General features: G+C 53.3%; 2 protein-coding genes across 2 annotated transcripts; one reads left to right on the top strand and one right to left on the bottom strand.

Annotated features, from left to right (window-relative positions):
- Positions 1 to 764: 764 nt before the first annotated feature.
- Positions 765 to 2,098, top strand: INS49_013986 (uncharacterized protein; the record flags this gene model as incomplete). Its single annotated transcript, XM_043174678.1, has 2 exons — positions 765 to 1,654; positions 1,705 to 2,098. The coding sequence occupies 2 exons, from the start codon at positions 765 to 767 to the stop codon at positions 2,096 to 2,098; spliced, it is 1,284 nt and encodes a 427-aa protein (XP_043021623.1).
- Positions 2,099 to 7,110: 5,012 nt separating this feature from the next.
- On the bottom strand, positions 7,111 to 7,433 carry INS49_013985 (uncharacterized protein; the record flags this gene model as incomplete). The annotated part of the gene is made up of 2 exons (XM_043174677.1): positions 7,111 to 7,276; positions 7,402 to 7,433. The coding sequence occupies 2 exons, from the start codon at positions 7,431 to 7,433 to the stop codon at positions 7,111 to 7,113; spliced, it is 198 nt and encodes a 65-aa protein (XP_043021622.1).
- Positions 7,434 to 12,752: the final 5,319 nt, after the last annotated feature.

Here is a 12,752-nt window from a genome sequence, read left to right as displayed (position 1 = left end):
AGAGAAGCCTGTCACCCTGTGCGTCTCGAAGGACAAACAGTCCCACCGGCTTGTTGGGACGTCTGAGACTTTTTATGAATCGCACTCCCCCCCTCTCGTCACCCTCGCTCAGCTTGCCGTCGCACACCCACCACACCCGTACACCCCTTCGTCCCTCTCGTCTGTTCTTGTCCGTTCTTTTCTCCCTGTGTTTTCCTTTTTAAGCATTGCGCAACCTCGCTCCCTGACATCGAATTGCCGTCATCGTCAATCGCATCTCGACTACCCTTGGGATCAGCCGGGACTAACATCACTGCCCGTTAAAGAGGAAACAGCAATACAAGAGATCCACGGCAGCCCTCCACACCAAATTTCACCACGGGCAGCCTGCCTCGGGTCCAGAGAGGGTCTGCTCACTGCATAGTGCCTGCGGCCCCCCTTCACGCAGCCCCTGCCAACCGCACAGCGCAGCGCGACAACGCCAATCAAAGGCCGATCAGCCGGGTTGCTCCTCCCGGTGGGGCGATTGACATAGCGCCGCGCAAGCCTCGCTCCTCCTGAGTTGCAGGACAGGGTGTTGGTGCCCTATCCAGACAACCATATTTTAAAAGTTACTTTTCTCGATTCGAATAGCGGGCCCACCCTGCAGATCTGGGGGCCATCTAGATTTCGGGTGCACTTGTATTTAGGAACTTCAGCAGCCTGCCACACTGCTGGGTCCTGACCCTCCTCACACGTCTTCCCACTCCTCAACCACCACCCAACCAGCCTCCCCCACACAACACATGGCTGTGCGACAGAATAACATGATGGAAACATACCACGGCCTCGTGCGGACTCCCGCAGATGCGATCAAACTATTCGAGGCCTGCAGGCTCGGCCTGCTGCCTCGCGTGCAGCGCAGGTTATCAGAGAAGGAGCGCCAGTCCATCCGGTCCGGGTCCGTCTTCGTTTGGGATGAGAGGGAAGCCGGTATGCGCAGGTGGACGGACGGAAAATCATGGAGCGCCAGCAGGGTCTCGGGCAGTTTCCTCACTTACCGGGAGATGGAGGGCAAGCGTGGCGGCGGCTTCGGCGCATCACGGAGGAGCGTCGGCAAGACACCTGACTCTGGCCGCGGCAGCGACGAGGACAACGACGACGGTGAGCCCGACGGGTACCGGTACAAGGCCGACGGCCTCATGAAGCAGTCCTTCAGCATCACCACCTCGCAGGGCCAGCACCTCCACCTGATCTCATACTTCTCCCGCCCGCACCCCAGCGAGCCAGAGCTCCCACAACCCAGCTCGGACCCCAGCCTGAGGCACATCGTGCCCGTCAAGGGCATGTACCCCGAGTCGAGCATGAACGAGCAGCCCGTCCCTGCCATGACCAGGACACCTATGGCATCGGCATACGCGCCAGCAGCACCACACCCAGCGGCATACCACCCACAATACGCACAACAGTCACCATACCCAGGCTGGCCGCCCTCGCCTGTTGCGACGCCGCCCTACAGCCACTACACAGTGTCTGCTCCATACCCACCAACACAACTCCCACCACCACCAGCTGGCGCTCCATACCCGCCACCTCACCACGGCCACCCGCACCACTACCTCCCAGGGCCTCCCCCACCGCACCTGCCTACGACCGTCCCCAGCTGCCACCGCCGGGGTCTGCCTCGCAACCAAGAGTGACTCCCTCGATGCTGCCACACTACAGCCAAGGGCCGCCACAGCATAGGTCGCCATACCTGGCGCAGATCAGGATAAACGAAGAGTCGCCGCGCCTACAACAACTGCAGTTGAAGGCCGGCGGCGCCGGACGGACGATGCCCGGGCCCCTGCCCTCGGTGCACAGCTCGACGCCGCCGCCTCGCGCGCTTTCGCAGTCGCCACCCAACGTTAGCGGTAACAAGGCCAGCCTCTCGGCGCTGCTGCACCCAAACCCAACACCATCGAACTCGGAGCCAACGAGCGCGGCGGGCAGCAACAGTGCGACGAGCAGCCCACGTGGAACCGGCGCAGCTATGGGCAGCGCTGCTATGGGAAGCGCTGCCTCGGCAGGTTTGATGGCCAAGGGTTTCCACGAGGACGCAAGAGCATTGGACGTTCTTAACAAGAAGTTCTCCATTTGATTATCTGTTGGCGGAACGGGCTCCCTAAGCACACAGGAGCATGGTCACGGTAACCTGGGATGGAGTGGGGAGTCATTTTGCATTGTTACGGCGTCCAGAGCAGGGACATTGAAATTGGCGAAAAGCTTTTTGCTTGTATTCGCGTTGCGGGAAAGGGGATTTGCTGTTTTCTTTGTTCCATTTTTGTGTTCCATGGAGGCATGGCCAGGTATCACATTTATCCAGTCGGTTTGTGCCACTGGCGAGGCGTCACGGAGGAAATACCAGGAGGAAGGATATCGAGGAGCTGCCATCAGGCAAGGCGGAAATATAGGAGCAGGTAGCATTATCTGGTGAAGTGATCTTCAACCAGCCTAGATAGCTTTTGCGAATATTGGAGCTATATTTTCATCACTTATTTTTTCTGTCTCAAAGTCTTTACCGAATGTGATTATTGACTCGACCAGGCCTCTTGCTTCCCTTCAACGTCACCCGCATCCTGCGCACTTGCTTGCCTGCAATTTGTTTAGGGCCCGTCCATTCATTCACTGCTTCACTCACCCAACAAGCGGCCTCCGTTCTTTGAGCCCAAGCTCGGATTTACCACCACCCACTTGTCTACACCCGATCCGAGTTACTATGCTCCAGCATGTTTCTGCTTACCAAAGGCCGGCCCCCCTTCAAAAGTCGTCGTCACCGGAATCCGGCAAGACGGAAAGGCGCCGGGGCACGCTCCTCTCGATTATCCACCGCAACCGCCCGTCCCGTATGAATTTTTTTTTTTTTTTTTTTTTTGGTCTGGAATTTTCCTAACCCTCCTGTCCCGCTGCCTCGGTATCTTGGTCGTCACCTCTGGGGCCCTGTTTGATGATGATCGTGTTAGCGATGGGGACATGGGCCCCGCCCGTTGCATGACCCTCCCTCCCGTGGCCTCCCTCCTCGCCCACGCGCCGAATCAGCCCCATCACGCATATGGGACGCGTAGAGAGGTTCATGGCTTGGGGCCACGGGAGTGGTGGTGTCGTTCGCCCACATACCGGAGGGGGAGGTTTGCGTGGACGGTGGACGGGATGGATACCCTTTGCTCTGGGTTACACCACCTGCCTGCCCACAACTGCGTTATCTACGACGATCTCATGGATGCGGCTCTTTCGGCGGGCTGTGTGGGCGGGCGCTCCACGGGCGTGGTCTATTTTTCCCTTGCTTTCCTTCCTCGCTGACCCCGTGGTGAGCGGGAGCTTGTTGTCCCCTTTCCTCCTTTCCTCCCTAGCCCTCCGACCTTCCGTCCCACTCCCCTACCATTTCTGATGCAGGGAAGACAGTAAGTGCCAAGGAGTTCGGATGGCATGGGATGCGAGGAGGAGCCACCATCCCTCCTCCCCCCACCGTGTTTGCTCCTAGTGCTGGCTGCCAAGATAGGGGGCGAGTAAGCTTAATATCGCGAGTCGTAACGCGCCGACGACGCCAAGTGGGAGAGACAAACGCCCCGGGGTCTTGGCTTTCCTCCGAGGCTTGCCGACCTAATAATGACTGACTGACTGACTGACTGACTTGACTTCACGGACTGACTGACTAATAAAACTGGCTGACCCGTCCTATGTACACAGTATCTTTACGTATACGAGCCCGAAAGCCCATCGTCTCAACCCTCTTCTCGATCGATGCAATGTGTGCGCTGAATGAATGACTCTTGTTTTTGCGGGTTAGGTGGGATTGAATGACTGAAGGGGGGTTTATTGTGAGCACGTATTACTGCTACCGTCACATTACACAGCAAAGAACTGAATCGAACGATTTTTTTATTTTTTTTTGGTCGATCTAATTCTCAGTCGAAGCCTGTGGGAACGAAGATCCTAGATCTTGCTCAGGGCTGTCCATTTTGCGCTGCTCGAGGCGGTGGGTCGTCGCTCGGATTGCGAGTCCTCGCAAAGCAGCCTCCACATGGTCTGTTCCAGCATTGTCTTCACTAGTGTTCTTCTAACGTATGGCTGTGCTGGTGCCCTTGTGGCTCCTTTGGTGAGCTAGAGCCAATATTAAGATAATTAATTATTCTGACGTCCTTCGCTGGCCCCCCTAGCCCCCACTTGGTTAACCTCGCCGTCGGGGAATTGGCCCTTCTAGAACAGTTCGATTTTGTGGGGGGCCGTTTTGTTTGATGCAAACAGAACGGTGGGATGGTCAAGGTGATAGAAGGTCTGTTTCGGCGAGGGGACTGCTCCCGTGGTGACGCGTAAATGTCGGTTCATGGGGTTGTCTACAAGGTAGCAAATCGAACCACGGGGAAAGCTGAAAGGGTTAGGAGTTGCTCTCCGTAGGTGTTGGTCCTGGTGCAGACCCTCTCCATCTGGTCAGACTCGGGCCTTGAATACGCATGCCTCATCCCATGAGGAACGAAGGTTTCTTCTTTGTTCATTCACAGTCACAAAAGTCGTCCCAAGTCTCACCAACGGCTTGTCCGGCGCCAGTATGTGCTTCGGATCCGGTTTTGGGGGGGGGGGAGAGTGGCCAAATCACCTGTTAAAAGTCCCCAGAACAGGCTGCGAAAATTGCTGCTTTCAAAGTTGGTCCACCCACTGCTCCCCTCTCACTCATCCACCTCCCCACCAGCTCACGCGCGCACATACACACACACACACTACACACATGCACGCATGGACACAGACTGCCGGACGGGCTGTGCTACCGGGGACTTTAAGGGAGCGCCGCCGGGCCTGCAGGGCGGTCCTATCACCCACCCCACCCAACGTCCGCTTTCCCCTTCCGGCCGCGACGATCGCCTCATCAATCTTACACCAAACCGTATGGCTTTCAAGAGAACCGTGCCCAGCCCCAGCCAAGAGTCGGCCAAGTCAGTCCACCAAACCACCCTGGCGTCAGGGGGACCGGCGGCAGATCCCAACCTCCAAGGGTCTCGCCTACGGCGCCCCGGGGCCTCGGGGCCAGGTCACCTGCGGGATGTCCTTGATTAGAGATGCTCGCTACCGTACAAAAAAAAAAAAAAAAAAAAAAAAAAAAGCCCATCAAAGCCTTCCGTGCGCCAGCCCTGGGGCTGCCCGGCATCGAATGTTGTGAAACGTCCATCGCAACCTCCCCCAACGGTCGCGGGTAACTAACGTCATGTTTGGTTTGTTGTCTGTGTGTGGGCTCCAGGGTAGGTTATGATGATGATTGTCATGTCGCTCTCTTGTCTTGTCTGCCCTGCGCCACAACCACTTCCCGATATATCTACAACAATCCTAGAATAGAAACGTCGCAGGGCGGCCGTCGGGCCTTGGGTCTGGGGACCGGGACCGGGACTTCTTGGCCCGGTGGGTCTTTTCTCCCTCCCTCTCTCTGTGCCTCTCTTCTCTCCCTTCCTCCCCCCCTGCTTGCGAGCGCCCCACCAAAACCCACCAGGGCCTTGCACGCTCGCATGGTACCGTGCAGTTTTGTCCGAAGTTCAGGAGGGCCGCCCAGCCGCGCGTTTGTTTCTGGCTGCCCCATTTGGTAGTTGTTGGTCGTGTTGGTCGTCGTGTTGGTTGATGGGGGGAGGACAAGAGAGGCCCGCCCGCCCGCCTCTGTGCGGATACAAATGGGCGGAAGGAGGTGAGGGCGTCCAAAAGTAGCACCGAACGAGGCGCCGAGCCAACCTCATGTCCATGTCTTTCCCCCTTCTCCACATCCCACAGAGCAGCTTTGCTGGCTGGTGACGACATGGGAGAGGCCTTTTGCTGCTGGGCGGCTCTGGGAATTGGACTGGACTGGCTGGCGCGTATTTGCCCTTGGCTTGGCGCTACGAGTAGGTATCGCGACGCGACCGGCGGCGGCCCCCCGTCTTGAGTAGATTGGGGGGGCTGGCCTCATTCCGTGGCTGGTGACTAGGTGCGGCTGAGGCGGTTCGTGCAAGTCATTCGCAGGTACGCAAGTCTACCGTGTGTGTCTATTTCTACTATCTACCGTGGGCCGGGGAATGCCGCTGAGTGTCCTTTCCACGGGCATGCCTGTCGATGTCTGTCTGTCTGTCATTCTGTCTCTCTGTCTCTCTGTCTCTCTGTCTCTCTGTCTCTCTGTCTCTCTGTCTGTCTGGGCCGCCGGCGCGTGCGATTCTCTGGCTGTGCACCTTGATTGGCAAGTGGGCAGAGAATAACACTGGGTCAATGACGGACCGTCATGCAGCTCAGCACAGTTCCAATTACGTAGGTAGAGGGAACTCGGAATACCCGGTGCGGTGCCAAGGCGAGGCACTGATTCACAAACAATAAGGTTGTTTCAACGAGAAGAGTCGAGCTGGGACGCCGGCCAGTCGCATAGGCACGAATTGGGAGGGGATTGGATTGGAGAAGGCGTGCAGGAACAATCCCCGTGCTTGGCTGCAACCCTTATCCACAAAGAGCCCCGAAGCTTGGCGTGCTTGTCGCGAGTCGGTCGTCAGACGAAATAAGAAGAGAGGGTTCGTTGACCTCTTGTTCTGTGGGGAGCAGGAAGGGGGGGGGGTCTGGCTGTGACGAACTGACTGTCTGTCTCGCAGGCACGGCACGCGAGCGATTCGTTCGACGGGAGAATTTACCTTTGATGAAAGGGAGCTGGGAGCTCGGTGCTCAGTGTGGATCTGCTCTTGGCCCGTCCTTGAGTTTGGCTCGCAGGGCCCCATACCGTATACACTCGCTATCGCTCCCCATCATCCCCTTTCCGCGCGACGATCACACCGGGGGCGATGGAGGCGGGATGGGTTGGTGAATGCGTCAGGCAAGGCCAATCGGCCATTTTTCTTTTGAAACGAGGGGGCCGAGCCCGCTGCCCTTGATCATCGTCATCTTTGTTCCCCTTCGTAGCTGTGGGAAAATGTGGGCATTGGGGACAGCAAAGACGGGTTCCATCGAATGGGGCCCCTCCGGCAGGTCAGTGCAGGTGTCATGGTAAGTGGGCTCCCTTTGCATCTGCTGCAGGAGATCGGCGACGGGTTGCCCGGACGCATCAACTTAGTCTGGGCCGCTGCTGCTGGCCAGGGGCAAAAATGTGGAAGGAGGCCAATTGATATGAGTCGAGCAGTGTCATTATAGGGTCTGGATGGAGTTGACATTGACGTAGAACAGTCTCGCAGAGCCAAACTTGATCAAGTACCAATGCGTTGGAGCAGGGTCCATGGAGCCGGTGTCCGTCTGGTCTGCTGTGTAGGACTGTGTGGAATCGAGCCCGGCAATTTGGCGACTCCAGATTCTCCTATTCTTGCTCAGCGTGGGTAAGGGGGAGCATGCCACCTACCGCTATCGGGGCATGGGAGGGTGCATGCCAGAATGCTGCTGATTGGCATGTCTCATTTCAGATGTGTAATAATTAGCATTTACAATGAGTGAATCTCATAAGTGGGTAAGCCCATGTCTGATGAATGACAGGTCGAAACATTGACTGTAGCGAAATGCGGTGTCTTCACCTTGCCTCACGATCCTGTCACTTTCGAGATGACCGAGCTTTGACCGAGCACAATTGTGGGAAGATTCAGCAATGTTGCTGCTGCAGGTGGGAATGGCATTGCCATCGGCCTTGGCTGGTGCGGTAGTACAAAGTCCGCATGATAGGCTGAGACGTTCGGATGATTGAACCATTTGCGTAACGCAGGGCGTGAACATGTTAATTTCGAGCCAAAGATTGCATACTGCGCGTCGATTGGTTTCAGAAGTGGCCACGATGGAGTTCGACGTGCGCAGTTCGCGACCGCGGCTCCGGCTTCATTCTCGGTGCTCCGAGTCTACCCTCGTTACTCCGAGTCTGGTGCCTCCGCAGATGACCCTTGCACTAAGATTCGATTACAAGATTTGTTCAATGGGTGGGATGAGGGTCTGGTTTAATCCTACCTGGCTGAAAGCGGTAGCGTTGTTGATGGAGGAATAACATTGAAACTTTGTTCATCCAGGATACATTACGACTTGACCGTCTTGTTGGGATCTCAGCGCTGTTCAAGGTAAATACTGGCTACATCGCTCAAAGAAAAACATCTCAGGCGATGTTGGCCCTGGTAGTAATAAGGTGACTGCGCAATTAGTTCAACTTTGGATACGTTGGGAAGTCAACGCACTTCCTCTTGTTCAACGTCGGAAATCTAGGATACCTCGTCTGATCACACAACATCCAGCAATACTTTGCGAGTTTTCATTAAATAGTTTTTTCGATCAGCCGATTATGGGGGCAGAGATGGTATGAATAGAGTTCCCACGGACGCGGAAATGTAACGTTGAAATGAGGAAGGGGAAGGAGAATTTTGAAACTGGTAGCCAATACACTTGCAGACTGTCCAGTGATAGACCAGGGTGAAATCGAGCGTCCGGTACGAAAGCGTACAATCACTCCTCGAGCACAAACGTAGGCTCCAATAGCATAGCAAATATCTCGAGTTGGCAACTAGTAATCTCGCAGTCACCTATTACCTCGGTTGAGAAGGTTCTACAAGGGCATTAGTTGTTCTGGCTTGGGCTCTGCAGCTCCCGAAGGCACACTTCCTTTCCAAATGTGAATGATACGGACTCATTAAATCTACCTCGATTCACTCTGGTGAGCTGATTCAACGCGTATCTCCTTTGGTCAAATAATACTGCTCTTTCCCAGGTCCACGGCGGCTAGCTGTTGCCACGGCTGGTCACATGTTGCGGTCACTCCACAGCTCCAAGAAGAAGCTGTTGTTGAAGGTAATAGGCACGCATTCCAAAGTCTGCATCCAACAGTATCGGACACATTTCTCCAACTTGGCCCATTTTGCTGTTCCTACCACTCAAGCGCAGGTCCTTTGCTGCTAGCTTGGGCACCGGACGTCAACAGCTCAGGTTCCAAGTTTCCCGCCACAACGATGAACGAGTGCACTTCCTGATATAATGTATATGATGTAGAATGGCATTAAATTTGCGAACAAAATAAACATTTTCTGTCTGCGCGCATATAATACACATGCGCAGCTCACGGCGACCCCAAGTTTCTGCGCGAAACCTGACTCTAGATGGATGACGTCTGGTCGGGCGGCCACTTGTATTGTACAGGACAACTTATCAAGCTTTTTGCTCAGGTGACGAGTTTCTTGCCCCGAGTCTCCATGCACACTGATTCAATTGGCTACCATCCTGCCTTTGGGGCCTCGCGAGCCGTGTGTGATGCATCATCTACGATCGACTCAATGAATACGCACCGCACTCGCGACTCGCGAACACAGCCTGAGACGTGAAAATGCACCTGGAATGAGTCGTCAATCATAGAGTAGTTACGGGTCTAGACTTTTGTCAACTTCTTGGATTGACATCCTTCGCGCGCTGACCCGGGCTGAAGACATTGTCAGGTGGGTTGGGGAGTTTGGCTGGGGCGGCATATCTGTTAAACCATAACGCAGGTGTCCTAATGGGGGGCTCATGGAGAACAGAACCTCCAGTAGAACAAAAGGGTAAAAGTCCCCTTGATTTTGATTTTTAATATAAATATAAACCATGAAAGTATGGCCTATTAATCCTTTAATCCCTTAAGGTTTAAGGCTAAAGATACTAAAAAAGTTACTCCATGATAGCTTTTAATAATAAGCTTAAAGTATCCTGCTAATTAGCCCATCCTGCTTTTAATTACTACTAGGGGCGGTCATCAGCAACACTATTAAATTGCGGGGAGGCCCTTAAAGCTTAAGATACCGCGGCCCATCAAAAGGCAGGGCATCAGCACCAAGGTAATAACCTCAGGGATGGTAAAAACTCTTAAGATTAGGTTATCCGCAGCTAAGTCCTAAAGGGCTCTAGCTAGGGCCTTATGGATGCAGTTTATTAACTAAATGGCAATAAGCTTTATTGCAAAATGGGGCTTAAGATATAGTTAATCCTGCTAAAGATAGCGCCTAAGGACAAAGGGCTAAGCAAAGCCCCCAAGCCCTAAAATATAAGCCAAGTTTAACTATAACTTTAACGTTAGCTGGGCTGGCTTATTAAAATTTATATACCATAGGGATAATTAGCTTATAGCGGCTAAGTGTTTATAGTAATATTGCTTTTTAATTTTTTAATATTAGCTCTTCTTATTATATTAAAGCAAAATTTAATAAGCGTTAAATTATTTACTTATTAAATAAAAAGCATTACTTATTAATGGGAAAAGTTAGTAATAATAGTTAGTTAATATAGCATTAAGTTATAAGTGCTATATGGCAATATAACTTGGATTAAGGAAGGCTATAAGATGTTAATTTTAAGCAAAGCCGTGATAAAATAATCTTTTATGGCCTATATAAAGCGCGATAAGGTGTAGGTAGTATTGGTGCTTAATTAGGCTGCTTAAGGGACGTGCTAAATCCTTAGGAAACCGGGCTTAGCTAAGGAGTGCTTGCAGCATAAATTAGTTAGGGGGCGATTAAGCTAAAAGAGATTTAAAAATAATACTTTTAACAATGCTTAATAAGTAATTATATGTAATGATTGCTTAATTACCATTTTAAGTTATGAATTAAATAAGGAATGTAAGCTAGGTTTAAACCATTATAAGATAGGTTAGTTTTACCCTATTAATAACCTCGTTGCAATGGTAATTTAGCTTAGTACGAGAGGAACCGCTGATTTAGATAATTGGTTTTTGCGGTTGTCCGACCGGGCAGTGCCGCGACGCTACCATCTGCTGGATAATGGCTGAACGCCTCCACCTAGGCAAGTCAGAACCCATGTCAGAGCGCGACGATACCTCCCGTGCGTTGTAGACGAACGAGAATAGGCTCTGAACTCTCACCCTAACATGCAATTCTTTTTCAGCATCAATTTCTGGTTTGCTTTTTGTTTGGCTGCACGATCTATTCACGAGGCATCAGAGGCAGGTAACACATGGTGCTAGAGCGACAGGCCTCCAGACCAAGTAAATAGTTGGTTATGTGGCACATATAGACAGTTGACAGAAAACGCGCATAGACGACTGACAAGTCTAGTGCACATGTATTGGACGGTGCTTCAGACCAGTGGCACCGCACTTGTCGGGATTCGGCATAGTCGTGGCTTGCCTCGGTCAAGGACGTCTTATCCTGGAGATACTAAGACCAGGCTAGCCCGAAGTGAGGTGGCAGACATGAGACACGGCCATCAATAGACAGCGGCTTAGAGTGTGGTCTGAGCTGGGTCGCATTCCAGAAGGGGGAATCCAGTGTGTATAATTGATTCGTTGAACGTCACCGTGCCTGAAGATCTTTGAGCCAGAGGTGTCATCGGTAGCTGTCTTTGACAAACAGTGCTTAATCGGGGGGAGCCCCACCTGACGAAGCATCCCAATTGCTTGCTGCCTGGTACGGTTGTGACTCATACAAGGCCTCGTAAACCAGCAAGAAAAGCAGGCGCGGCCTCTTGCTATCGTATAGTGGCACACACGCACTTACGTCTTTAGCACAATTGTGACTTTGTTTGTCCACAAGGTGGCGAACTACGTTAGGGGGCCACGCGTGATGTAAGTCAAGGCATTTGGCATTCACTCACGTGCATTACGTGCTTCACTCTGTGCATCCGTCTCCGCGAAGCAGCGAGTTGAGATGTCAGATTTACGTTACTCATTGTACAGCTTGCGAACTATCCAGATGAATCACTGCCATTTGATCCCGTGACCTTCTAAACTCATCACAAACACTGGAATTGTGTTGTACGTGTTGTTGGTAACAGCCGCCGCCGTGGACGCATCTTTGTAAGAAAACGGATATTCGCACAGAACAAAACGGATAATACACAGATACCTCTTATATAATACTCATACAGCTAATCAGAGCGTAACACCCACGCCCCATTCCCAAACTCACATCTAATTTACACACCTACAGGCGTGGGGATGTAAATTGGGTGTAGGTGTGTTGGGTCTGGGTGTGTTGGGTCTGGGTGTGTTGGCTGTGGGTGCGTTGGGTACAAGTGCACTAGGCGCGTAATGTATCTGTTTACCATCCGTTTCTTTCTGTGCAAACATCCATTCTCCTTCGTAATGTGGCTCTCGGCAGACAGGGGCCATGTTCGCCTTGTGAACGAGGAGAGACGGCGACGCCTCTTGGTGAAGAAGATTTCGATGGCACCGAGCTTCAACCGAGGCTCTACTGCACCCCTCGGCAGATCTCTGTTCATGAGCCGGAACCGCAGCCTTCCCGGAGGCTTCCCGCAGCTGGCAGCGGCCGACCTCACACCGCGTCACACCCCTACATGGAGCCCTGGGCATTCATCGCGTGACCCAGCCGTCGCATGGGCACCCTCTCGGCCAGGGCCATCCGTCGATGTTGTCCGTGATGTCGGCTGGCCGTGCTGGAGGCGAGGCGGTCGAGCTCTGGCGACTGGGGTCTGTGTGAATTTAACAAGAGTGAGCCAAGCCGTGATGCGTGCTGCGCCCGGTCGGCTATGTCGTGCTCGATGTATTTCACGTCTGGATGGCGGGCACGGTAAACCAGAGTGGTGCCGTGGGCTATCCGGGCGTGAGAGGCGAATCTCATCTCGAACAATGTCGACTGTGCCAAGGTGATTTCGGCAGTGGCTGGCGATGGAGGCCTGCGTTGTGATTCCGACCGGACATGCGGCGGTGGCGATGGGGGATCCGACTGCCGAGCTCATGACACATACAAAGTTTCGTTGGTGCTCAAGTGCAGCAGGGCAGTCTCGTTCCGTCCCGAAATTTCCGCGTCTCGGGGCAAGGAATCTAGTAACCGAGATGAGAGACAGCTGGGCCGTCGTGGGTG

The sequence above is a fragment of the Diaporthe citri genome, assembly GCF_014595645.1.
Source record: "Diaporthe citri strain NFHF-8-4 chromosome Unknown scaffold_7, whole genome shotgun sequence".
Taxonomy (NCBI): Eukaryota; Fungi; Ascomycota; class Sordariomycetes; order Diaporthales; family Diaporthaceae; genus Diaporthe; species Diaporthe citri.
Note: the sequence above shows the minus strand (reverse complement) of the source record. Positions and strands in the feature narration are given on the sequence as shown.